General features: G+C 37.5%; 2 protein-coding genes across 9 annotated transcripts; both read right to left on the reverse strand.

Annotated features, from left to right (window-relative positions):
* Window positions 1–187: 187 nt before the first annotated feature.
* On the reverse strand, window positions 188–10,837 carry LOC132118045 (tumor protein D54-like). Of its 8 annotated transcripts, none has more exons than XM_059527527.1 (10): window positions 10,609–10,837; window positions 8,775–8,926; window positions 8,471–8,619; window positions 5,059–5,106; window positions 4,162–4,263; window positions 2,922–2,948; window positions 2,577–2,621; window positions 2,220–2,268; window positions 831–1,768; window positions 188–799 (listed from the first exon to the last, which is right to left on the reverse strand). In XM_059527527.1, the coding sequence occupies exons 1-9, from the start codon at window positions 10,625–10,627 to the stop codon at window positions 1,682–1,684; spliced, it is 678 nt and encodes a 225-aa protein (XP_059383510.1). In that variant the 5' UTR covers window positions 10,628–10,837; the 3' UTR covers window positions 188–799; window positions 831–1,681. The 8 variants fall into 8 exon arrangements, with proteins under 8 accessions (XP_059383510.1, XP_059383511.1, XP_059383514.1 ...); XM_059527528.1 differs by having other exon boundaries at window positions 2,577–2,618; window positions 10,609–10,836; XM_059527531.1 differs by lacking the exon at window positions 5,059–5,106 and having other exon boundaries at window positions 2,577–2,618; window positions 10,609–10,836.
* An 8,179-nt stretch (window positions 10,838–19,016) lies between these two features.
* Window positions 19,017–24,018, reverse strand: trim101 (tripartite motif containing 101). The gene is made up of 9 exons (XM_059527536.1): window positions 23,631–24,018; window positions 21,591–21,739; window positions 21,340–21,514; window positions 21,167–21,262; window positions 20,848–21,081; window positions 20,729–20,751; window positions 20,518–20,642; window positions 20,215–20,438; window positions 19,017–20,039 (listed from the first exon to the last, which is right to left on the reverse strand). The coding sequence occupies exons 1-9, from the start codon at window positions 23,793–23,795 to the stop codon at window positions 19,953–19,955; spliced, it is 1,278 nt and encodes a 425-aa protein (XP_059383519.1). The 5' UTR covers window positions 23,796–24,018; the 3' UTR covers window positions 19,017–19,952.
* Between the last annotated feature and the right edge of the window lie 3,654 nt (window positions 24,019–27,672).

Below are 27,672 nucleotides of genomic sequence, written 5' to 3' on the forward strand. Positions count from 1 at the left end.
ATATTTCAATGCAACAACAAAACAGATGCTAAAACACAAAGATAAGTTGAGAAGATATCCTCCAAAGGCGTTTGTGTAAAATGTGCAGAGCCTGCAGAAGCACATGGCCCCTCCAGTACGTGCTTTACTGCCACCTCCTGGCATATTTATGTCACTAACGTAATAAAAAATAAGATCAAACCAAACGCCATTTGAACGAATGCTTTATTGATATACAGACAGCTGACAAAAACAAACGAAGCATTACACCACTACTGTTCTAAAAGAAAACGATCTGAACCTTTAAATTTGAATAGCTAGGCTGAGATCTCTAATTTAAAGCTATATTGTGCCTGTCACCTAAACAAAAACAAACTCCCGAAAATAGCTACTCAAAATAATAAAAAAAAGAAGTCCTTTCCCTCTCATGTTCAACATTTTTTCACCGTTTGCAGAACTACAGGTGTATCCAACCAATTCTATGGCACCACGCGTGGATCCCAGTGGAAAATCACGTGATGTTGGCGTCTCATCATCTGCACCTGTGTCAAATGTATGTAATCCCTTGCATTTCACCCAATGAGGCATGTACTTGTGTGTAATATACTGAAACAAGGCCACCTAATGACACCCATATAAGTGAATGAAATATCAGGATAGAACAGATAAAAATAAAGGAAAAATAAGAGATTACACTTGCTAATAATGAAATATACTCCAATAACTTTCAGGTAAAAATTACTGTTTTGCCATACAGACAACACTAGTGTTCACGTCTGTTGGGAAAAATCAACAAATGCCACAAACAAAAGAAATTCAACTGATTTAGCAGGACTTACTAGCCACTGGACATTTTGGATTAGTGCACATGAAAATAACTGCATTTTTGCTTCATAAAATTGTGAACAGTGATCTTTGTGATGTGATAGTTTGTGTGTGTGTAACATTCGGACAACAAAAGGTCTATGGCATCTACTAACTGGCACACACAGCATGGCACAAAGCAAAGACAAGAGCGATTTCCGATGTCAACAGCATAAATAAAACATTCCCATCATTGAAAAGAAGAAGAAAAAACTGAATGAGCAAGAAAAAGCAAAAACAACTTTGTGTAACATGTATTTTTTTTACCAGTAACAGACCAATAAAGCAATAGAGAGTGCGAGTGTAAGGCCGACTGAGAAGGTCAGACATTCACCAGGTGTACAGCAAAGCATCGCTTCACATTGTACTGAGAGTAAAAAAACAACTCAACTGAATGATCAGCAGCAAGTTTCTTTTCTTTATCGGTCTAAAATCCTCCCCCCTTGAGATTTAAATGTTTCTTCTTTGTGTATTTTGTACCCCTCTGCCGCCTGATGAATGCTGCTTGGCAGTTTTGTTTAAATATAGTTATTTGTATTCCTTTATAGTCATATATAGATAAAAGTTATGTAAAAACATTATGCAAAGCAGTGTAAAATAGTTTGTAATACAAAATGATTAATCATTTGTCTTCTTTTGTACAACCTGTGATGATTTCATGTCACAGTATCTGTACTACATATGTGTTTTCAGTGAGATGAGCAAGCACATGCTAGCAGTAGATGGAGGGGTATCAAAGGAGACAGAGGAAGGAGGGATGAAAGAATTCAGAGAGAACTGGGAGAACGGAAGTGTGGGTGTAGTTAGGATTCACAAAGAATGAGATGAGTGATTAATCTCAGAACGGAGCGTTGTCCTGCACCGGGTTTGACTCGTTCGGAGAGTGAGCACTTTCACCATTGGCTTTGCCTCCAACCACCTTGTACTGAGACACACAAACAGAAAACCAGTTAGAAACATGCAGGACACAGGATCCCAGGATAAAGAAAAAAAAAGTTTTTTTAAGTCAAGTATAAAAAGCATGCGTCAAGTACAGAGACCTGCTCTACACACAACATTTTTTTAACAAAAGTTTCCATTTAGTGATTAAAAAGTGATCTGGTGTAATTATAATGTTAAAAGTCAGTCTCTCTCTCTCTCTCTCTCTCTCCAGAATACAATACAGAATTAGTGAGCATACGAGACTTTCTAAAAGTCTTAAGTGTATTATTATTATCATTTCTTGTTTTCTGCATGATTGTACCACATGACTTTGATTTGGTGGACAAAAGTCTGTCTCAGTACTTTAAATATATGAAATGTGTTTTAGAAAAAATGTATAGATCTGTCAAAAATAAGCATCATGTCACTGACCCAGTTTCAAAAGTATGCCTTACCTTGATGTTTCCTACTTTGTCCTCAAATGATTTGAAGGTTGGAGAGTTCCTATTTAATGAAACATGCATTAATCCCAGAATTCATAGCAGAAGAAACATTGAAATTAATTAGACATGAGCAAGTGAGCTCAGTAACGTAACTGGCAGATAAAAGGTTAATCACCACAAGCATGCAAAGAAATACTTTTATCCAGCTGTATGAGAATATTCAATCCAGCAGTTTAAACAGTTCTGTATTATTGGTTTTGATTTAAAACGGTTTTATTTTTTTCACACTAATGACTATTTAACATTTTAATGTCTAATGAATCAGAAACCATTTGAGTTGAGGGGCAGTGGTTTACATTAGTACTTTACCTCATAGCTGGCATACTTATTGATTGGCGAATGGAGTAGTTGCTACTTTTCGGAAGCATTAAAAGGAGAAAAAGTTGTGTGTATTAGCAAGCAAGCAGCACAGCATGTGAGAGATCAGCTGGGTTACACCACACACAGAGTGCTAGATCTTTAAAAATCACTTCTGTTCACACAGAAAATAGCACTGGAATCATGCATAATCAAAATGAGCTGGGTTTTGAGCATTAAAATCAACAGTACATCCAAATGATAATTAAATACATTTAAAACAATTAAATCAGCTTGGTATTACAAACAGAGCTGCGTGTTAAGCATTCACTTTTTGATGACATTAATCAGTCTTACCCAAAGGAGTTAGAGAACGGAAGAGCTCTGTAGACCAAGCAAGGGCAGCGTTTAAAAAGAAAAAAATACAAAATACAAAAGCAATCGAGTTGGCCAAAGCAAGCAGGTAGAACAAATTATGAGAAAGATTGTTCTGATTTTGAGGGAATATGGAGAACAAAAAACAATCAAACCATTACATGGGGGTCAATAAGATGGATAGACGTTAACGACACAAACAATGATGAAAGTGGCTAATAATTTTGAGTTATAAAATGATTTGTTTAATGAACGAAAGATGATATTTGGATTGACAGAGCAGCGGATTTAATTCATAAAACATTACTGAAGTTTTTGATCTGTTGAATGAAGCTATTAACGTCTCTTTATCACACACTAGAGACTGATCTATTGAGCAGCTAATGATTTAGATACTTATAACTAAATCTCATGTCCTCTGCATGTCAGAACACTGAATATCTACTACCAACAGGTCATATTTCAGGCTTTCATAAAACTCCTTCTCTTCTGCCTTCTGTTTGTGTTAGGAGTGGTGAGGGAAGTTAAATAAATGTGTGCAAATAATGGTAAGAACATGGAGAGCTAAGTGAATCAGTGAAGTGAATCAGGAGCCAGGAAAACAAGTTAGGGAGAGCTTCTGTTCATCATATGAGGACTAAAACAGCCGTTGCAGTTGAAGTGGCTCTGCTGACTGTGGCTGCACTGCATTTACTCTCATTATGGATAATAATGGCTCCACAGTGATGATGAATGGCAGCAGGATGTGACACAAATGCAAAAGCGTGGATCAATAACCAAAGAGAGCAGGGACAGAGGAAACAGGCATGAAGGCTTTGTTCACACTGTATGCAAATCCAAATCAGTTTCTAATCCAATCCTTTGTCTGCACTGTTATTTCATTAGACTTCAATGCACATATGGATGTTGTTAGGATTGTAATTTCTTTCTTTTTTTGGTATTCAGAATCAATGAATTTTGAGTGGATTCTTGTTACATGTCTAAACAAAGCCAAAGACAGAATGTGATGGAGATCCAATATAAATCCATGAAATGCCATAAACACACACACACAAACCAGGAACCATGTGTTAGTCTTAATTTATATTACACAAGAAAAACTAAATTAAATAAAAACATGCAAATTAAGATAAAAGATGCTAATCTAAATAATTGTGACTGGAATAAGACTATTAGAGAAACAAAGGACGCACAAGGGTGGGTACTTTGACTTGTGCCATACCTCATGTCACCCAGTTTCCTGCTGATGGCCGTGCCAACAGTGGAGAGGGCAGCTGAGGTCTTCTGTCCAGCCTGAGACAGTGTTTCCTGAGTCTTTTTATACCTGTAAGAGCCAGAACACAAAGAGAAAGGGAAGTGGGGGAGAGAGAGAGAGAGAGAAAAAAAATACAAAAATCATGTGAAACTCTTCAGTATCCAAACCTCTCTACTTCTCAGGAGTAAGTCAACATGACCACAGCCTCCAGATGACAAAAACAGTCAGAAGTAATCCAAGAAATATTAGTTGGTCATACACTACCATTCAAAGGTTTGGGGTAAGATTCTGTTTTTTAAGAAACTGATACCTTTTTTTCAGAAAGGACACATTACATTAATCAAAAGTGACAAATGTTATGGCAAAAATGTTACAAAGTGTTTTTATTTCAAATAAATGCTGCTCCGTTTAAATGTTTTATTCATCAAAGAATCCTGAAAATATTTTAGCACATTTTCCATGAATACATATAGCAGCAAAAATGGTTTTAAATGTTTCCATAGGATCAGGATTTCTACATCAATCTGAAGAGACTGGATTTTGTAATAATATTTCATAATATTATGGTTTTACTATATTTTTGATCAAATAAATGCAGCATTGGTAAGAAAAAAAGAAAAAATCTTACATATCTCAAACTTAAATGGTAATGCACATCTTACAGAGTAAGCACATTTGCAATTGCAATTCACAATACTTAGAAATGCTATATAAGGTTGTATTATCTAATAACCCAGCAACAAAATATCCATGAAGCATAGCAAGCCACCTTAAATCAATCTTTAAACCCTCCATGACCTCAATGAGACCAGAAAACATCCTTTAAATCACAAAAAAACTAACGTAAAGAATGAAGTAACTCACACTTCAGAGCTGGCAATGTCATCCAGAGTGGCAGAAGCTGAAAGATATCTACAGTACAAACGAACAGGGTAATACATTCAGATTTCCACTCTCTTAATCACAACGTGCTATAAACACACACATACAACATTTCATTTCAAACATGATGATTATACAGTTATGTTGCCTCACAAACAAAACACAAGCAACAGAGAAAAACAGCAGCAGGTTATTTGACATCCTAACTCCTGCTGTTTAATTTGTGTGCTCAAATATGATGTGTGAGTATACTGGAGCTTTCGGTTTTAAGCACAAAAAGTCACAAACTGCAAATCTTGAGCATTACACACTACCTCGGCTACTGGGAAACAAGCAGCATGTTTGCAAAGAGGATATTGCAAAGTGGATCCTGATGTAATATTCATGACTACAGCAAGTGCACAAATGAATGCAGAATGGACTCAGGAAGCATTTATTGGCATTTACCGCTACAGACGTGGCATTCATTCATCTGACCATGACAAGACCTTCCTTACACAAACACTGCTCTCTGCGCAGACGTCTCTGTCTGAATGTGATTCAAACTGTGTGTGTAAAGAGAGAAGTGAGAGATCTCTCACACACTCGTGATAACGTAGCCTGTCTTACAGGTTCAGCTAAACCTCCAATTACATCAGGACCACCACTAAAAGTCATGAGACCTGTGGAAAACTACAGGGCCCCGCACACGACATGCAAAAAAAAAAAAAAAAAAAAAAAATTGTGCGCACGACTTACTAATTCGTTCCCTTAATGTACTAAAATGTGCACACGATTACTATTGCGTTCCCTCGGTTTGCTAAATCGTGCACAGGATTCGAGGGAACGAATTAGTAAATTGTGCTCCCAATTTATAAATCGAGTGAACGCAATAGTAAATCGAGGGAACGCTATAGTAATCGTGTGCACGTTTTAGTACATTGAGGGAACGAATTAGTAAATCGTGCACACGATTTAGCCTAATATTTTTTCCTGCATGTCATGTGCGGGGCTCCGTAGAAAACCATAGAGGACCTTAGTCTCATTTCCAGAGTATCGCTCTCATGAAAGCCCTTAATGTTTTATAAAAGTAAACAGTACCATTCAAAAGTTTGAGGTCAGTACAATTTTTTTTTTATTAAGCAAGGACACATTAAATTGTTCAAAGGGAGACTTCTATTCAAAGAATCCTGAAAATACATGAAAACAGAAATATTAAGCAGCATAGCTGCGTTTTATATTGATAATAGTCAAGCATATTAGAATGATTTCTGAAATATTATGTGACTCAAAAGACTGGAGTTATTATGCTGAAAATTCAGCTTGGTCTTCACTTGAATTACATTTTAAAATATATTCAAATGGAAAACAGTTATTTTAACTGTAATAATATTTCACAATATTACTCTTTTTAAATCACCTTTGTTCACATAAATGTTCACAAAAAATTTTTTTTAAATCGTATATCAACCCCAATCTTCTATTGAACTTTTGAACAGTAGTGTATATACAGTATAGAGATGAATTAATGTAGCAATTAATTATTTGAAGACAAAGCACTGCTATAGAGACAAATAATTTCAACAAGCAAGGATGTGAACAGCTGATTTGAATTTCAGCGGCTGATAATTCAGGCATGATACATGAACGCAGCAGAACTTCTAAAGCAGCGAACAGCTGGAGGATCCTGAGCATTTCAGAGACAGAATAATATTCATAGGTGGACAAAGAGACTATGAAGGGGGAAAAAAAAGAAGAGTCAAAAATATGTGAGACATGATTCAGTGTTTCAGACGCCCACTTCAACTAAAAAGCAAAAATACCTCTGGTATTTTTAAAAGTTTCAGTTAGTCGAGTGGAGCATTTATGGGGCTGATAAATATGTACATTGTACCGCGTCATACAAGAGATTAGATCATAGCATCTCTGTTTGAGAGACATTTGTGTTGGACTGTATTTGACATGCATGGTTTTATTTAACCCATCAAGGGGTGGAGCATTTGAACACCTGAATCTATAGCTGATGCATTGCATCCATTGATTTGTGATCACCAGTGCAGAAAAACCCTTAAGGCAGCAGCTAGGCCTATATCGTCTCCTAAAACACACTGGCTTCAGGTGTTCAATGCTCAATTCTCACAGACAGGTTGAGAGTAGGTGAGAGGAGTTCATGCATTCACTGCAAATATGTGTCCCGATGCGGTCAAACACTCACATATTACACCCAGCAACCTTCTCATTCCACTGTCCAAGCTTCTCTGACATCACCACATAGCTAAAAAACACAGGCGTTGTTATGTGCTGCCTGCAGCAGAGCTCAACGGCACAGCACTAAAGCAAAATATGGTGTTACTGATAACTACCTCTGACTGAATACAAACCAATAACTCCGTGGTTTGAAGTACTGGTGGACTGAAATACTGGCTAGGCAAATTATTATGCTGATATTTGCCCATTTTGAGTTGCCAGTGGCTAATCTGTATATATTTGAGTAGATACTGTGCAAAATAAATGCTTACTTTGGTGTATGCATTTTATGGACAATGAACAGGCTGATATAACAGGCACTTTATCCTAAACTACCCACAGGGTGATTACGCTATAACAAAAATGAAATCACATGTTTTGGTAGGCTAACATTAGACTACCAAAATAGTAGTCAAATTGCACATCAAGGCAGTCTTGGCCCACACAACCTGAGGCTATTAAGGGCCCAAGGTACTGACCAGGACCATAACCTCAGTAATGTCCTGTAAAATACTACACATACCCATAAAACCACCAAAGTTTTTTCAACCTACAGGATCAAAAACAGCTTTTTGTCTAAGATCTTGAGAGTCACACTCAAACCGATGACCATGAGCTCCAGCTTGAAACACAATAAATGGTGGTGATTCATTTTTGAGTCGACTACAATCCTCCTACAGAGCCCTTTGAAACCGGACTGCCATTTTTCAACTGATAAAATAATTACACTGAAGGACTTTCAGCTGACGGCATATAATATACACAGAAAACAATGGTCATCTCCTCCGTCTGAACAGGCACTCAAGAGCTTTTTCTAATGCTTTCTTTGATAATGTACAATCCTGCAAAAAATGCAACTGGACACCTGCGACTCTTTATTTTTAGGCTGATTTCCAGCAGCATAAAGCGAGAGGAATGTGTGTGTGTTGGAAGAGAGCGCATTGAAGCTGGATTAGTTAGAAAGGCTTCAGTTCTCCCATGAATTCCTCCACTGACAGAACCAGCTACCAGCTTGCATATGCCATCACGCAGAGTAGTTACCCATTTGCCACCGCAGGGTCTGTGAAAGAGGTTTAGGTTTCGACTTTGCATATGGCAACCCAGAAGATTGTATCTGTTACCTCCGGTGTTTGAGTAAGCAAGACATGTAGAAGGAATGCATTCTTACGCGTTTGAGGTCTGGACGTCCTGCCAGCTTTTGGTGATGTTCTGTTTGAACTCAGTCAGGGGGCTCAGGCCCAGTTTACGCTTCAGCTCCGACGCGTGGTGCTCTTTAGCCGACAGCACCTGCCGCAAGGTTTGGATCTCCTCCTCAACCTAACAGGGTGTCACAGTTTGTTCAAAGACATAAACAATTAATTACTTCTATTTATAATGAATCACTTTGAATTAAAAGCCCTAATCTTGAGATATACTGGAGAAGATGAGCACATCATCAAACCCCTGGTCACGAAGTGGATGTTGGTGTTTACCTTTGTGAGCTCCAGTCTCAGTTCTTCGGCCTCCTCCTCTGTCAGACCCAGAGGGAGAGTCCCAGGACTCACAGCGGCCGCCCCAGTCCCTTCAGGCACGTCTGAGAGAGAGTCAGAGCCCAGGCCTTTATGCGGAGAGTTCAGATTGATGTCTGTGGGATCGAAAGAGAATGACATATGTTAAAGATGAAGTGCATAATATCTGTGACACTAAACAATAGTAAAATAAAAGTACAAAAATAAAAATTAATTTAAGCTGTTTCTAAAAAACATATACGAGTAAATAATACTGATGAATTGATCTCTTGAAGTTATTTCAAGAAAACGACAGAAAAAAAATATTTATGAAAATATAGAGTCAAACCAATAATTATACAGACACCAGATCTAATTATTTTATATATTTTTTACTAGTAGGTGCAGGACACATTAGTTCATTTAGGATAGCAAAATAAACTGAAATATTATACACAAAATTCTTCATACAGTAGACTACCAGTAAAACTGATAAAAAAAAAATTGGAACCAAAAAATTATTTTGGTCTTTGACCGGACCATGTTTCGCTTAAGTGTTTTTTCTTTAATTGCTAACTCAAACTTTTTACACCAAAGACTGAACAAAATTAAGTATTGCTTGGTTATTGGTTTACCTAAATTGGTATTATCTAATCGCATACTTAAATTTAACAGCTGACAGCTATTCAACCTAATTTATTATATACCTTTCTATCAAAGTTATCTGACGTTATCAAGATTAATTTGTTCTGACACAGTTGTACTCCGAGATCTTGTCATATTTTATTACCATTTCCTAAATTATAGCAAATAAACGGATAATGTGAGAAATGTTGTAGGTGTCTGAATACATTTTGGTTTGACTGTATTTATTTCATTCAGATTGCTGCAGAAATTGCACTGTAACTAACATGTGTATTTGAGGGTATGTAGTGACAAAATTCACTAATATTTAAATTTTAGTCTAGGGAAAATGAAACTAAAACACTGATGACTCATCCTGTACTACCAAGATTTTTGACCAATCAAAGCCTCTCTAAAATGACTCAACTAAAGCTTATTAATCCTTCGATTTGTTCCACCCAAATGTACCTTTTCCATAGTAAATACATAACCACAAAAAAAACCATTTTTTATTATTTAATTATGGTATCTATCCTGTCAGCATGAACCTATAATCACTCTTCACACAAGCATTTGATCTAACTCACATTCAGACAGCAGAAATTTCAGTACCATGAAAATGAGTGAAAACGCATTTATATGACTACATTTAACATATGGTGCATTGTTCATCTATTATGGTTTATATATATTTTTTCAGCCGTTCAATAAACACGTGTGCACAGTTCAAATGTTTGATCAAACAGTCAATTTAGGTCAGTCTATTAAAGAGATGTCACGTGGGTCTGAGCTATAGTAATAAACTGACCATAAACTGTTAATTTAAATAGCATCACATAATATGGCACAACAGATAACGGAGTGGTGTTGTCTTTACTAATGGTTTAATAATAATATCCCAAATCCAAGCTGAAAATCGCCACGCTACAAGCGCACACGTCAAACAACAGAGAAACGGAACCATAATTTCGCTTAATCATCTGTGATTTCATGATTGTAACGTCTCGATGTGTTTTTGTTATGCATTAGTAACCTGATCGCCTGCCCTGCCCTGATCTCCCCTTCACCAGGACACATTCACAACGCTGGGATCCAGAGATAGGGCTACAGCTACTCTACATTACGCCATAAACGCATAAGCGGTTGTATCAATCTAATGTTTGTGTTTGTGTTGGACTGCTTTGTTTTTGTTTACCTTGATTGGCGGAATCCATGTCGTCGGTTGAGATCTTAAAAACGCAATTCAGAGGGAAAAATCTCTGGGAGGCGTAAATACGTGTCTTTCCTCTATTACCAAAACATCCAAAAGCGCTTGACAAGTCAACACAGGATCCCGAGCGAGTCGACCAGCCAGCTCAGCTCAGCTTGAAGAGCTGCCCAAGTGCGCGTGCCTTCCGGCGCCCTGAGATGACGTTGTCCATTGCGCCCTGAGATCAACGAGAAAAACATGTTTGGCCCGACAATAGCTCTCCAATCATAGACAGTAAAAGAAATGGACACAGCGACCCCATTGGAACTCAATTGAGACAAGTGAAGCCCATTTTTTAGCGATTTTTAGCACTTCCGTTTCTGACGCGCAGACTCAAACTAAGATTGATGACGTCAGCAACCTGTCTGGCAAATGTAAATCTTCTAGTAGCTGTGCGTACAAACTGCCATCGTTAATCTTGCAGAGACGGCGAGCTTGAGCGGGGAGTTCTTTGGCGTGAATGAGCAGGAGTAAGTATTCTGATTAATTATTTTGTATAGTATTTTAAAATGTAACGCCAGGGCTTGTGTCTATGGGCTTCCCCCTTGACGTCTCCCCGATTGCCAGCGAGCTTCTCCTCCTGTCTGTGCGGTAATTTCTCTACTGTGCGACAGAGAGTCGAGTGGTTATGACGCAATCGTTAGCCTATTTTTACAAAAACTGTTTCTACGGGGCCATAATGTAACATAGAAGGTAATGGAGCCCTTAATACATTGTCGTGTATCTTTAGAAATAAATAATGGAAAATTGGAGTCTTTAAACGCCTCAGATGTAAAGTTATTCGCTGTCAAAGTGACGCCAAAATGAATGGGAGTCAATGGTATGCTAACGCAAGTGAAGTTCTGCTACAAGATGTCGGCACGACTTCAACTTCCGGTCGACTTCCTTCCCGCCTGTCTCCAATAGATCGTTATTTCGTTTTAGGAAATTCTTCTTCTTCTATTCCTTTCCGGCAGACTAGGCACTTCTAGTGCATTGCTGCCTCCCACTGGTGATAAAGATAATCTACATTAAAGCTCCCCCTAGCCTATGTTTTCCAATATATGCCAGTGGCCTTTAGGAAGTGACATAATTCCAATGCTCTTTCTATTTGATTAGGACCATCACCCATCAGAGTTTTAACAGAGACTAAATCAACTCCCAGAACGTTTAGACCAATGAATAACAATCTCCTTTCTTCAGCATATCTCGGACAGAACATGATGACATGCGTGACAGACTCCTGTACTCCACAGTCTTGACACTTGCCACCCATGTGCTTTCCCCACCAGAAACAGCCCACTTGCCAATCCACAATGACCCAGTCTTAGTCTGGCCAACTTAATCTGATCCATCCGAGGCAGGATAATTGAATTCCCAGGGTTGACTAATGGTTTTATGTCATAGAACTTTCTCCCGCTAATGTCTTTACTCCACTAGTGCTGCCATTGTTGTGTAAGTCTTTCATTAATGATGCTGCGGCTCTCCAGTCTATCAAATGGCACCTCCACCTTTCCCCTAACTAAACTTGCCCTAGCAGCCTCATCAGCAGCCTCATTCCCCTCAACCCCCACATGTGCTGGAACCCACAAGAAACCCACACTACACCCCCGCCTCTCTAATCTATAAACACTTGTTAAAATCTCCCCGAGTAAATCTAACCTAGCACCTCCTCTTTCTCCCCCTATCGCCATCAAGCCAGATAGCAAGTCAGAACAAATGATGGCTTTCTTCACCCCACCTTCTTCCACCCACCTCAGAGCCCATATGATTGCTACAAGTTCAGCCGTAAAGACTGAAAGACCATCAGGCAATCTATGACACTGTCTAACATGGAAATACGGAACATATAAACCAAAGCCCACATTTTTAATCTCAGGGTCTCTAGATACATCTGTACAAATATCTATGCAGCTATTCCACAAATTCCTAAGATGCTCCTGTACATAGTAAGCAACATTTCCTGCACTTCCTTCCTTTATTAAATTTTTAATAGATATATCTACATCAGCCTCAGGCAATAACCAATGAGGGATAGATGGCCAATAGACAGAAGGCACCATTTTCCTTTCATTAAGCTTAAGCTCCTCTGCATATGTCTTAACAGAATGTAAAACACTAAATCTATTAAGTCTACTCTCACCCTTCCTAAACTCCCAACACTCTGTAAACAAAGAAAATGAAGGAAGAGCTGACCCAGAGCTTTTAATTTTAATGAAATAATTTAATTCCAATTTTGCACGTCACAGCCTCAGTGGAACTTCCCCTGCTTCCACCAGCAGCGACAGAATCGGCGTTGTCCGGAATGCCCCATACATATCCTCAAAGCCCTAGATTGTACCACATCTAACTTACTAAGTATGGACCTAGCTGCTGATCCATATGCAAGACATCCATAATCAAAAACTGATCTTATCATAGCTTTATATATAATCAGCATAAGATTCCTGTCTGCACCCCAAGAGCATCCCACCAAACACCTCAAAATATTAATAACTTTTCCACATTTACTCACCATTCTACTTGCATGTTCTTTATACGTTAGCTTTTCATCTACCCAGACTCCAAGAAACTTGAAGACCCCAACTCTTTCAAGAGATTCCCCATACAACTTAAGACCTAGACTTTCTATATTCCTCTTCCTGCCAAAAACCATATACTTTGTTTTTGTCAATGATAGCCTAAAACCCCACTTATCACTCCAAGCCTGCACCTTATTCAAAGCACACTGCATTTGTTTAAATAAATACCCAGTATTACGGCCTCTTTTCCACAATGCTCCATCATCTGCAAACAAAGATCGCTGAAATCCACTTCCTACTTCATCAAACATATTATTAACCATTATATTGAACAGGACTGGACTGATTACACTACCCTGCGGAGTCCCATTATCTACAAACACAGATTCAAAAAAACTCCCACCTAGGCTACTCTTACCTGAATACACCGTAACCTCAGAAAGTCCTTAATCCAATTAATCATTCTACCCTGAATCCCTGCATCATACAGCTTAATGATAACTCCTTCTTTCCACAGCATATCATATGCCTTCTCGATGTCAAAAAACACATCTACCACCACCTCTTTATTTACAAGGGCTTTCTTGATATCATCATCCAACACTAAAATTGAATCCATAAGTACCATGACCAAGTCTGAAACCATTCTGATATGTAGAGAAAAAACCTTTCTTTTCTAATCTATATACCAACCTATCAGTAACCATCCTTTCCATAATCTTACAGATAACAGCTGTAAGGGCAATTGGTCTATATGATCCAGGGCTTTCAGCTTCCTTACCGGGTTTTAAAATCGGCACAATCACTGCATGTTTCCATTCAGCTGGAATTGATCCTTCCTCCCACACAGTATTAATCAATGCCAATACCTCCTCCAATGCAAAGTCATCCATATGCTGAAAGATCTCATATCCCAATTCATCTCTCCCAGGAGTAGTGAGCCTCCCTCATCTTATTGCCCTTCTTAATTCATGTAAAGAAAATAACAAATTAATTACATCACTATTGTCATTATTTTTGTTAAGTTTATACCCTTCCTGCTTAAGCATTGGCTCCCTCCTAATCAAACCATCACTACCAACATTCTTATCACTGTGCACTTGCTGGAAACTCCTAACCAACAGATCAGCCTTATCCTTGTTACTAACCACTTCTCTACACCCTTCTACCAAAACAGGAATAGATAAACCTCTATTAATTCCCGCCATATCATGATACCAGTTTAACAATAGTCTCAGAACCAAGAGTGCCACAGAACTTCTGCCAAAACTCTGTCTTCTTACACTTTATAACCTTCCTAGCCTCAGCTCACCGTTGCTTATATTCAACAACAAGGCTCTCAACAGGACATCTGTAAAGCTGCCTATAAGCTCTATTTCTAACCCGCACAGCCTGATCATCACAAGCCTGATTCCACCACGGCACTGATTTCCTCTCTTTCCTCTCTCCCTTCATTCTAATTGCTTTTCCTGCTGCTTTCCTCACAACTCCACAAAAGGAAATACTCCATTCATCAGTACTACCTTGGCTATTTACATCTCCTAAACTTCCTACCAACTGATCTCTAAATTTATCCCAATCTGCTTTTAGAAAATTAAACCCTCTCTCCACTCTCTTCTTCTCCACCTGCAAAGCACTGCCAAATTCACAAAAAATAGGGAAATTATCACTCCCTAATGTGTTAAGATCCATAGGATACCACTTCCCACACCTAGCAAGTTCACCTAACGCAAATGTTAAGTCAATACATGACAAACTCCCACTATTCACCTGCATCCTAGTCGGTCTTCCATCATTTAATACCACCAAATTGTTTTTATCTATAAAATCTTCTATTAAAATTCCATTTCCATCTCTGATTCTGCTGCCCCAAATAGGATTGTGAGCATTAAAATCTCCTGTCCACACTACTGGAGGTCTCACCTGATCCATTGTATCGTCTAACTTATCCATTTCTAACCAAAGACAAAGATTCTAAAAATTCACCAATGAAAACCTACCTGCTGTACTCCATACCTCAATTGCTAAACATTCAAGCCCTGAGGTTATGTTAACTTGCTTATATTGAACACCTTTTTTAACAAATATTGCACAACCCCCTCCAGTCGAATTTCTGTCTTTACGTAAACAAATAAAACATGGCATCACAAAATCTAAAGATGGTTTTAACCATGTCTCCTAAATACATATTAACTGCGGTTTATTTTTTAAACCATCCACAAACTTTTTTCATTCCTGTCCATTAGCTATCAAACTCCTGGAATTCCAATGCAGGATACAAAACATTAATATACTAACTATCAATTTCACCATCGTCATCATCTTCCATTTGACCTCCATTATTCTTACCCCTTCGGTCTCTTGAAAACACATATCTATAGAGGGCAGCTGGCTCAACCTCTACAACCCCAAAACTCCTCTCCGCAGCCTTCACCACACTTCTAACAACGTCTGAATTATTCTTAGTCTGCTTCATGTCACACATCACATCCACAATGAAAGCCAGGAATTTCATCTTACTAACCACCACTGAATCTTCTGTTACACAAGCTACCTACGGAGGGCATTCCTCTTCTCTTCTCCTTGAATCACTTACCTTACTACATGTTGCAATCTTTTTAACAGCCTCAGCATAAGACACCCCTTTGTTAATCTCCCTAAACTGCTGCACCCTCATAGTCTGCTTATATTGTTCACATTCACGATTTCCAGCTATGCCCTCCACCACATGAACCACCTTCTCCTTACACTCAGAGAACTCATGCTCACCTCCACATCTTCGATCTCCTCTACAAGCAGCAGCAATATGTCCATACCTCTGACATTTAAAGCACCTCAAAGGTGGCCTTCTATATGGATGCACTTTAAATGACAAACACCCTAGGAACACTCGTTCTGGCAGGGCTCTTTCCTGAAAAGATAATACCACAGTTAATGATTCCCACTTAGCTCCATCATGAAAAACTTTAATTCGTGTAGCCTCATCAATCCTAGCCCCCTCTATACCCTTCATCAACTCAACCATGGAAACCTCCAGAGAAACCCCATAAATCACCCCTTTCAATCCCGTTTTGCTTCCTGGAATAAATCCTTCCACTCGCCTCTTCCCAATCGCATCCAGTGAAACAGCTTTATTCATCTGAGCCACAGACTTGCAAAATACAAGCAGTTTCCCATCAGCCAAAATTCTTGCATTCAAGATATCACCCAGCTCTTCCTTCAACGCCCCAGCAAGCCTAATTGGGTTGAGAGAACTAAACCCAGACTGCCCCTCCTTCAACTTAAAAAAATCACTTTATACTCTTCCAACTGGATACTGCTTCTTCTCATTATCTTTACCTGCTGATCTCTCCCTCCATCTGACTCTTGTGAATCACTAGTTTTATTTCTCTTTTTCCTGTTCTTCCCCTTACTATTTTGATCCCATCCTCCCCCACCTTCATCCTTGTCCTGCATTGCAGGAGCAAGGACTTAATTATTGTAGGTTATTGCAATCTGCTCAAAACCTTCATCCCCATACGCCACAAACCAAGACAACAATCTTCCCAAATGCCGTTCCCTCCCACGCTCCTAACTCGATGGTGGCCACGGAACGTCCCAGACCAAAAAACTCGGTGTGGTCACGGGAGCTGAATCAACTCTTCCCCGCTCCGGAGTTTTGGTCTTCCAAAAGTATTGATTTTAAATTTAAAAAGCAGCAAGTGTTCGTTTTAGGAAATTCTAGCAGATCAGTGCTTAAGTGCTTAAGAAAAGCATGTTATAAATGATGAACAAACTGAATACTAGAAACTGAAGGCATTAAGCTGTTGTAATAAGAAAACGAACGAAAAAAGTTTTTCTATAAATGCCATGGTTAAACTATGGTTGGTGTTGCTAAACCAATGTTAATTTGTGGTCACAACCTGTTAACCTGGACCAGAACGTCCTCATCCTCAAAGCCTCTCCCACATGCACATGCCAGTGATTATGAATAGATTAAATGAAACAGGACAAATTTAATCTTGACAAACTATGTATCATTATAAAAATCTAAGCCTCAAGCATCGACGACAGATCGCTGTTTTTCAATGGAAAGCTTATAAAGACTGTATTTGCTACATTTGTGTAAGCAGTTCACATAAATAAACGCTGAAATGAAATGAAATGAAATGAAAACGCTGTACATACCAGACCGTCGTAATAAGGAGTCATAAACACATCCACAGCTGTAAATCCCGGTTTAGTTAGAAAGGTAAGGGTCCACTGAACGACATCTCATGAAGCACGTTTAGTCCAACGAAGCAATAACTTTGTAATATGGATCATAATTCCTTTGTTTACATTTCATTTCTTCAGGGACAGAATTGTTTGCGTCCGTTATGGAATAACTCACGGTCGTAAACTGCGTCTTGGTAGTAAAAACACGGCACGGTTTTGCAGCGTACAGTGTCACAAACAGAATGAGGCGATCCACCGGAAAAAAGAATGAATGAAAAATAGGCGGAAAATAGTTTATTTGAATTTGGCGCTCTCTCCTCAGAGCTGGTGACGCGCTCTGACGCACCTGTCTGCTGATGGAGGCGGAACTTACAGCGATCGCAAATTCCTGTCTTTCTTTTTATTTTAGAGAGTTTTTATATATGTGAGAGTGTGTTTTATGTTGAATGTGAATGTATGTGCATGATTACCATCTGTTTGAGTGCAAATCAGCCCAAATCAGCTCGCTATTACTGAATGGTCACGGCTATCAAAGTGAAGCGTCTATATGAACACATTTGTGTTATTATCATCTGTATAAGTGGCCATCAGCACATCAGCACTTATTTGCATCGTAATTCATTGTAAAATATGCATCTCTAGCAATCTCAGGATGTTCTATATTGGCAAACAATGTTAAATCTTTTTTTATTTTTCTTATTATTCTTATTTTTCTTACTCAAATTATTCTTATTGTATTTTTCTAGTGCTCAAATAAATCATTTATATGATGTCTAAGTTTATGTCTAGTGTTTTATAATTGAAAAAAACTATGCAGTGGTATGTTTACTGACTAAATAGTTTGTAGAAGCCTTCAATACTATTGGGAAATATATTTTCTTATATTTGGGGTGGGGGGGGGGGGTGTAGACATAGTCTCAGAAAAATATTTGCAGGAGTCTCATTTTTCATGATATTTTATTCAGATTTGAAATAGAAACTCATGAGACATGTGGCTTTCAACCCATTACTTTTCTAGATTGCTCCAGGACGTATTTAATGTATTTTTATATCAAATAAAAAAATATTGTGGTGGTAAAAAAAATTCAAGGCACTTCAGTGTCTATAACTTTTAATATTTTTGAGCATTATCAAATCTGGTTGATAAAAAGTGAAGCCCAAAGGGTCTTCTTTCTAAAGACACCACAATTATGTTTGTAACACACTGAAGTAGGAAACTATTACAATTATAAGTTAGTTAGAGCACTTTCAGCTGTGAGTCCCATAATGGGGGGTGCTGACTAACAGGTTAACTACAGTTAACCTTGTTTCCTTGGGTTTTATTTGTAGTAAAACCATGATTAATTTTTCATGAGAGACTTTGTGTCAAGCCATGCGCAGACTTTTGATTTATTCACCTAATCCCTACAACTATACAATTATTGAAATTATTTCTTATAACATTGGCGAGGTGCGATTAGTACAGTTTAGTTTTTATTATACGTTTTTTTTAAATCCGTGCACGTTATTATTTTATACAATATTGCAGTGTTTATAAACGATTTATTCATGCACATAGGCTAATTAATTTTACCTTTTTTGTGACTTTAATCAAAACAACTTCCTTGCAACGTCACTGTTTATAATATTCCACTCTGAGTCAAAACAACAATCAAATTCATTCCAGATGGACAAAATCCCATCCTACATTTTATTAATTTGAGAAGCAAATATGTCACAATTGGGAAGAAAAGACAGCTGAAACTTTCCTTTCATGTGAACTTTCAATTAGATGTTAATCATACAGAGCCCCGCAAGACATGTGGAAGAAAAAAAATAAATGTTGTGCCATTAACAAATTAACACAGTTTTTCTCCTTTGCATGTCCTGCTCTGTAACCAAAAATAAACTCATTTGTATTAGTCTGACACAATGAGGAAAACACACATTTATGACCATAATTCACCATTTCTCAAAATTTAATATAATGCATTGCACAAACCATTAAACAGTCAATGCTGACACAATGAGAAAAAATAAAAATAAAATCAGTATGCTAGTTCAAGCCAACTCTTAAGATTATACCCATAACAAATCCATCAGTTATAAACAATATTAATCTCATTACAACCAAATCTGTATGTTTCAAATGATACAGTCTTGGAGCACTCATCTAACAAATGGCAAGAGCTTTCAATGACTATTACAGCAAGAACAGTCAATGTTATTGGGCAAACAAAAAACAGATCCCAAAATAAGTGTATACAGTGTTTTATTATTTTGCACAAACACAAAGAAGATTTCAAGAAGGGAAGAGAACACATTCTGACCAGTGGCAAGTCACCATTCTTTCTTTGAGCTTCTGGTTTTGTTTTGGAGGATTGAGCCAGTAGAAACAGAGACAAATCATCTCACTGGTGACCACTGGAGGGCTCAGTCCTTCTAGTGCTGAGCTCACAGCTCTGCCAATCTGCAGAAAACTTGGTAAGTGAATTTACTTTTATGCAAGAACATAGAACATCTTAAAACCTTCCTCCCATTTAAACAAAAATCTTTGGCTTTGTTTTTATTCAAAAACATGAGCATTTTTTAGTACCTGCATCTTCATCTCTGCTATATACATATAAGGCACTGAATGTTTCCCCATATTCGCTGGAGGATGACCAGAAAGCCCAGGAAATAAAAGACTAGCGTGACAATCTAAAGGAAAAATAGAAAAGAAGCAATTACTAATGTATATTTAAATAAACCTTAAATACCACAAACAATTCTATCTAATAAGTCTCAAGTTAGGGGTTCTTATTTAAGTGTGCAGAAAATCTTGTTAAAAACTTGGACTGAGACTAAAGATACACACATTAGTAGATGAATGTACCTGTGAAGTGCTTAAGCCATTCTTCTCACACACAGCCACTTTTCTGATGTCTTTACAACTGTCTGCTTGTCCACGAGTGTCTTCTGTTGTCTCTGGTGTGGGATTCATCATCTCAGAAGCCTCTGATTTCAGTTCAGGGTCAGGTTCTGGGGTCAGCACTGGTTCATGTTCAGACTCTGGTTCTGACTCTGGTTCATCAGGTGTTTCCTCCACTTCTTCTTCAGCTGTAAAGTCTGCAGCATTAATCAGAGGATTTGTGAAAATAAATGATTAAAGTTAATCTATTGGGTCTCTGATGCTCACTCTCCATGAAATCCAGCTGGTACAGAACTCTCTCCTCTGCATCAAAATCCACTCTGTAGTGATCCATCTTCTCATAGTCGGGATCCAGGGTCTCCTGTGTGAAGCAGTTAGATGCTTCACCAACCCTTCAGAGAAAAGAAAAGATTCTGTTTTTGTTTGATTTGAGTGAACATTATTTAAAAAGTCTTGCTAAATTTGCTAATAAACTTACTTTTCAATTAGATCTTGTGAGGTCTATAAAGCATAGATAAAAATATATATTAAACACTGCATGCCTTTGGCATTCAAAATGTAAGATTTCTGAGGAGCCCCACACAAAAGTTATATTACCTGCACAAAAGAAGCCATCTCTGGGTCCTCTATGGCATTCTGGGCTGCCTGGATCAACTTTGAGTTTGTGTCTACATGCTCATTGTAGATATCCAGTAAAGACTGGGTCCAGCCAGTCTTTTCTTCCTGCTCAGAGGTGATTTGTTGGGTCATGATCTTACGACGTTCCTCCAGAATGGCAGATAATTGATCAAACTTCTCGCACAAAATCTGTTTCTGGATCCTGCTGTTTTCCTGTCGAAGTGGAATTGTGTGAATTAACAGATCCAGAGTTTTTTTAATATTTCATTGCATGACTTTGTAAAAGATCCTCACGAACCTCTATGTTCCTGTGGAGTGCCTCTAGTTCATTAACAAATGACTGAACGCGTTCATTTGTGGAAACCAAAGTAGCAAGTCTGTCGCTGAGTTCAGCCTATAAGAATTGTATTAATTATTTGGTGCAAGATGTGAAGATGTAACACGACGACACAAATATCTTGAAGACCACACCTTCTGCTGCTGGTAAACATCAGGCAGTGGAACTACTTGGCAGTTTTTGTGGGCCCCAAACACTTTGCAGAGAGAGCAGGAGGTCACCTGACATGTCAGGCAATAAATATTAAGCTTCTCATCTTCATGCTCCGTACAGCTAAACAGTACAGGAGGCTTCGGTGGAGGCCTAGAGCTGGAGACACATTGATTTACAATAAATTACAGATCAGTTAAAAACTTACTGTACTGATCTTTCTCTATCATCTGACCTTTCGGACTCCTGTTTGTAAACATCAATAATGTTCTCCACGAGTAAATTGCGCTGCAGTCCATAAACTCCATGACGGTCCAAGACAACCTCACGCCGACAGGAAGGGCAGCGAAAACGTCCTCCGATTCCAACCTGGAAGAGAGACGGCTGCACATCTTACTCAGCATGCTGTTCTTCAAATGTCAGCAGTTTTTGTGATTACATGCATCGACTGACAACTGAAACCACTTTTCATAATTCAATACAGATGTCTTTCTTAGCAGGAAAAAAGAAAAAGAAGAATTGCCTAGTATGGTTAACCGGACTGAATAACATCATCAGCTCTTGGTTAGACTAATTGGACTTTCATGTACCTCCTTAGAGATGTGCTTTGTACTTCTAGAGTAAGATGATCTTACTGAGCAGTCTAAATCTGTGCATGCTTGTGTCTGTCTCTTGTCTTAATCAATAGTTGCAGAGGCATAGAATAGAGTTTGCAAACAGAGGAGCTTGAGACTGATCTCACCAGGTATCCAAAAATAGTCAGACTCTTTAATAGCTCTCAGCTGCTGAGGCTTGCAGGTCCAGTGTGAATCACAGCACCATCACTGGCTCAATAATAATCATGTCCTGAGGCATGATGGGTATTATTTATTCACCGTATTATCTATTTTCAAGAGATGCACAACTTGATATTCCTCAAGAATCATGATGATAATATATTTATGCCATTGCTTCGTTCTTGGTTTCAGTTTCAAAATGACACTACATTCACTCTGAGAGGTCAAAGGTCAAGAGTGTATGCAGCTAGCAGGGTTGCGCAGCAATGTAAGTTTGAAACATTTTAATTTAAGAAAGTGGAATTTAAATTGAAATTGATTTTAAATTGAAATTAAATTTCAATCCAATTCAAATGTTAATTCAGCTTCCTGCAGTGCATGATTAAACAGCCCTGGTTCTTAAAAGATCTCTTTGTACCACCTTCCTAACTTACATCAGCATAATGTGATTAATGCTGTGTATAACTATCTGATAATTATAATGTGATAGCTTTTGAAAACGGTAAGAAAAGCATGCAGATAAAAAAGTGCAGCCAGAGGATGTCATAATTTTTCTCCCATGTAAATTGGCCTCATGACAGATACACTGCTCGGCTTTTAACCTTTGCTTATGAGGAGGTGTAAGGGAAAACCAGTGAGGTATCAGTTAATTTAGATGCAGAGGAGGAGACGGGTTATGCAGACAAAACATATATCTGTTACAAGGGACTTTCATATCAGTATGCATTGTGTGCTGCATGAACATTAAACCGCTGATGGCTCAAATGCATCAAATGTAGGCCATCACCTATTTTTATACCTCAGATTTCAGACTGGGGATTGAGTTTAGACATTTGCAATCCCCACCTGTTGGCTTTCCACATGACAGGTCGCTAGAAAACTGTCTGTGTTTGTGGTTACTGTGGTACTCTCATGATTTTAGAAACTCCTAAAAATATGTCTAGAATAATAACTATAACTGTAAAGTTTTAATTATCATTCCAAGAATATGGAAATTTATACCACAAAAATATCGATAAAGAAAGAGGAATATCACTGGAATTAGAATTATTTTTTCCAGGTGTCAATCGATTAAAAAAACATTCAGTTTAACTCAATGAGCCAATGAGAATCCATCCTGCTTGAGCGTTTACAGTGGCAGAGGACAAAACACAGAATGTTATTATCCATTAGTGTGGATGCTAAGATATTTAACGTTACTGAGATAAATGGGCATGTATGTACCCACATGTACAAGCACCTTTACATGTTGTTGACCATCCAGCTTTGCAAAAATTACCTATGCTTAAAATTTTAGCTCCTTAGCACATAGAGAACACTTTGGTTCATGAAGGATGAACTGGATGTGTATCAAGTGCACAGATGCTATTTTGAGAATTCATCATCTTACCAAAGGCTCGAAAAGGTACTTGTAAACATGTTTCAAATGGTTCAAACACATCCACATGGTTTCTACCTCCACACATAAACCATCATCTTCTGAGTGAGTTGGTACACACCTGGTAGAGTTCATTGGCACACTTGCGGCAGAGGTTGTGCAGACAGGGCAGAATGACCACTGGTTTCGTGAAGACCTCCACACAGATGGGACAGATGAGTTGTTTCTCCAGCGTCTCCAGTGAGGGGTCTTTGTGGTAAACGCGTATATCCAGTGGAAGAGACATGGCCGTGTGCCCCTGCTGACCCCACACTCACTGGAAATTAAGATCGGAGAGTGAAACCACAGCTAAGCAGATGAGACGCCACTGTCTTCATGTCTCTGTGTTGTGTGGTTGTCCAGTCTCTGGAGGCAGCAGGCAGCTGCTCTGTCCCTGTGCTTGAACAGTGCTATGGGCCTGTGTTGGTTTGCAGCTGAATGTGTGCTTGTGTGAGAGGGGGAAGGTGTCCGGTTTCTTGCTGGCTCACTGGGACACCCCCTACCCTTGATCAGTTGTGCCCATATCAGGCAGCCAGTGGAATGCTGGGAAACAGAGATGATGCCTCATCTCCAGTTACTCCAATCATTCATGTCTTCAGTCTTAAAACAGCCAACAAGTCAATAATGCCAGAACAGCTACAGTATTAGAGGAGAGTAAGATGGTGTTTATGAAGTTTATGACAAAAACGTCTACAAATGTGTACAAGTACATTCGAGTTGGAAAAAGACAGAGGAATTGCCATTTTTAAAATGGCGATATTTCCCAGTTAACCGTTTTTACAGTATTTTTGATCAAATAATTGCAGAAAAATGTAGTGTACTTAAAATAAAGAGTCATTATTTACTCACCCTCATGTAGTTCTAAACTTGTATGACTTTGTTATTCTGTAAAATTCTAAAGTTAGTGTTTTGAAGAACTGTTTTTACCCATTCTATGAAATATTCAAAACAACACTTTGTAACTACACACACACACACACACACACACACACACACACACACACAAACACAAACACACACACACACACACACACACACTTGTATCTTAACATTTATGAAACTTTTTTTTAATACTTACTTTTCTTACTTTCACTTAAATGTTTTTGTTTTAATATTCTTACTTTATGTTAGTGCTGTCAATTAATCACATCCAAAATAAAACTTTTTGTTTACATAATGTGTGTGCTTTGTATATTTATTATGTATATAAATAGACACACATACACATGCATGTATATATTTAAATTATTTTTATTATATATGTAAATTATATGAAAATATAGACGTAAATAAATGTAAATATTTTTAAGATATATGCATGTACGTGTGTATTTATATATACATATTAAATATTCACAGAACACACACATATATTATGCAAACAAAACTTTTATTTTGAATTGTGATTTAATCATGATTAATCATTTGACAGCTCTACTTTATTTTAATTAAGAGGTTTTTTTTATATCCCTGTAAATGTGTGAAAAGCAACATTAGAATTTTATTTTGTAGATCATTATTTCCTTTGCAGAAATACACAAATAATCAACACAGATACTTTTTTTTTTTAGCTTCCTTCACATTTATTTTACAGCTGTAATTCAGAGCTATTATCCATGTTACGTCTCTCTGACACATTACATTATTCTACAACAATTTCATCTGATTTATCCAGAACACGCAAAAGAATTCAACCATTCTGTACAACAGTCATATTCGTTTACACATACTGAACTATGTAATTCATTAAAAACATATGAAAATAAAAAATAAAATATTGTTTCTCATCACCATGATTATACTATTTCCTTCATTTTTAACATGATTCGGTTTAGGTGTTGCATTCACACACAATGCTCCATTCGTTCTCTTATTCTTAGATCGGAAGCAATAGGAAATCAGATTAGTGTTTTTTTTTGTTCTGTTTATGATCATGAATGAATGAATACAACATAAATTGAAAGGAAAACTGGGATGAAGCAAAAACAGATCAGTAGCTGTGTTACAGCTGAGCTTGTGTTGAGAAATAATATTTTGCAAATAAAAAGCGTTACACATGGCAAACAGTTCAGTCTTAGAAATGCTTAGAAACATGGTCACTAATAATCTGCCTAATCATTTAGACATACATAAAATACAAAAAAACTACATGATAAATCTACAGATCTATGACATATTCATGATGTGATCCTAAACAAATAAAACACACATATTTTTGGGGTAAATTACACAAGTTTTTCGTATATCCTGTTTTAAGTGCATGTAAATGAATGTATGCACAAACAGGGACGGCTACAGCTAATCCATCTTACAGATATTTAAACAGAACATAAAAAGATTATACAGTGATTCAATTAAGATCTCAGTTTCACACAGCATACGCATTCACACACACACACACACACACACTGAAATTAAGGTTACCTAGACATCTGTATGTTTAGGTTCACTCCAATCAAATAATACAAATAAAATCAATATAATAAAATAAAAATATGCATGTATTCTGACAGATAAAAAAAATAGAAGATCTAAAAAGCTGCAAGTGTCAGGGTTTCCAAATTGCTTGTCCAATGACTTTTCTATTACTATATTGTTTAGGATTTTAGTTCATGAAGATCAATTTCCAGCCACTAAAATATTTTAGGGCTGATCAAAGCTAAAAAATATATGGAGTATGGACATTTTCATTACTTTTCATTAATTTCCTTGAATGCTCCTGGCTGAAAAGCCACAATTTTACCCTTCTGTGATATTCCCAGGACTGGGACGACTGAATTGTGCATATGATATGATCAAATTGAGCATGAAAAATTTTAGTCTGAAGCACACAGATCAAAGAGTTATTCATATTTTCTGGCATGATAGTAACAATACTGTTAATGTGTAATATGCTGACCGAATCAAACCATCATGGTACTAGGGAACAACATCAAATTATGGGTATAATTACAGCCAAAACAAAACAGAACATCAAACTGAGTGATGGAAGTCTAGAACCAGATTTGTTAAATTACATTTTAAAAAATGTATCACACTAACATTTTTGGGTCAGTGTGAAACTATGGAATCAATAGATGAAAACCACTGATGTTACTGAACTATATAGGAAACATATTGTATGTTTTGTGCAGATGAATCCCTTTACTCACAATGCTTAAATCGAACACAGCTGTCAGAGGATGGGCTTATGCTTTCTGAAACCACAATCCTGAGGAATGCAAACACTCTTTAACTTAGCAAATCCTTGAGAATACAGATGGAAACACAAAACACCTGTTCAAGATTAAATGACCTGGCACAAAGGTCAAGTTTGTATGTATCTGACCCCAAACTCTTGTTCCCCATATACACCACATAATTGAGCACAGCTAAGCACAGCAGTATTATATTTGACAGTACTTTCCCACCGGATGCCATTAACACGAGAGACGGCTCACATAAACATACACGCATGACACAGCAATGAGTCCTCAATTGTGTCCTCAGTGACTGCACTACACCACACTGCCTTACTGTTTAGAAAAATATACAGGTCTCAAACTACTGAAAACTATTTCCAGTTAATGTTACGAAACACTTGAACCTGAAGGATCAGAACTTATAAAGTGTGATTTCTAGATAATGAAAATGGCACAGGTCTGTTTGTAAAAAAAGAAAAGAAAAGAAAAAGAAAGTGGAAACATGAAAACAAGCCAGGACAATGTCTATGATGTGATTGTGAGGTTTGTGCTAGTGGGAGCCAATCAAATGCATGAAAGGGTCATTCACTTTTTTTTTTTCGTCTTACACTCACCAAGGCTGGTTTTAAACCCAAAAAAATCAGTAAAAACAAATTTTGTGAATTACTGTTACAATTAAAATAACAGTTTTCTATTTTATTGTATTTTAAAAAAAGTAATTTATTCCTGTGATGCAAAGCTGAATGTTCAGCATCATTACTCCAGTCTTTAGGGTCACATGATCCTTCAGAAATCATTCTAATATGCTGATTTATTATTATCAGGGTTGAAAACAGTTGTGCTGCTTAATATTTCTATGCTTCTTCTTTTTCTTTTTTTTTTGATGAACAAAGCTCAAAAGAATGGCATCTGAAATAAAAATATTTTGTAACAAATGTCTTT

The sequence above is a fragment of the Carassius carassius genome, chromosome 37 (genome assembly GCF_963082965.1).
Source record: "Carassius carassius chromosome 37, fCarCar2.1, whole genome shotgun sequence".
NCBI classification, from domain to species: Eukaryota; Metazoa; Chordata; class Actinopteri; order Cypriniformes; family Cyprinidae; genus Carassius; species Carassius carassius.

Coding starts and splice junctions, on each gene's coding strand:
- LOC132118045 (XM_059527527.1), bottom strand. Junction 5,107..8,470: donor GACGTCCAGACCTCAAACGC/GTAAGAATGCAT, acceptor TTTGTACTGTAG/ATATCTTTCAGCTTCTGCCA. Junction 2,949..4,161: donor AGGAAACTGGGTGACATGAG/GTATGGCACAAG, acceptor CTTGGTCTACAG/AGCTCTTCCGTTCTCTAACT.
- trim101 (XM_059527536.1), bottom strand. CDS start 23,795: ATGTCTCTTCCACTGGATATACGCGTTTACCACAAAGACCCCTCACTG. Junction 21,082..21,166: donor CACTCCACAGGAACATAGAG/GTTCGTGAGGAT, acceptor CCACTTCGACAG/GAAAACAGCAGGATCCAGAA. Junction 20,439..20,517: donor CCAGCTGGATTTCATGGAGA/GTGAGCATCAGA, acceptor CAGACTTTACAG/CTGAAGAAGAAGTGGAGGAA.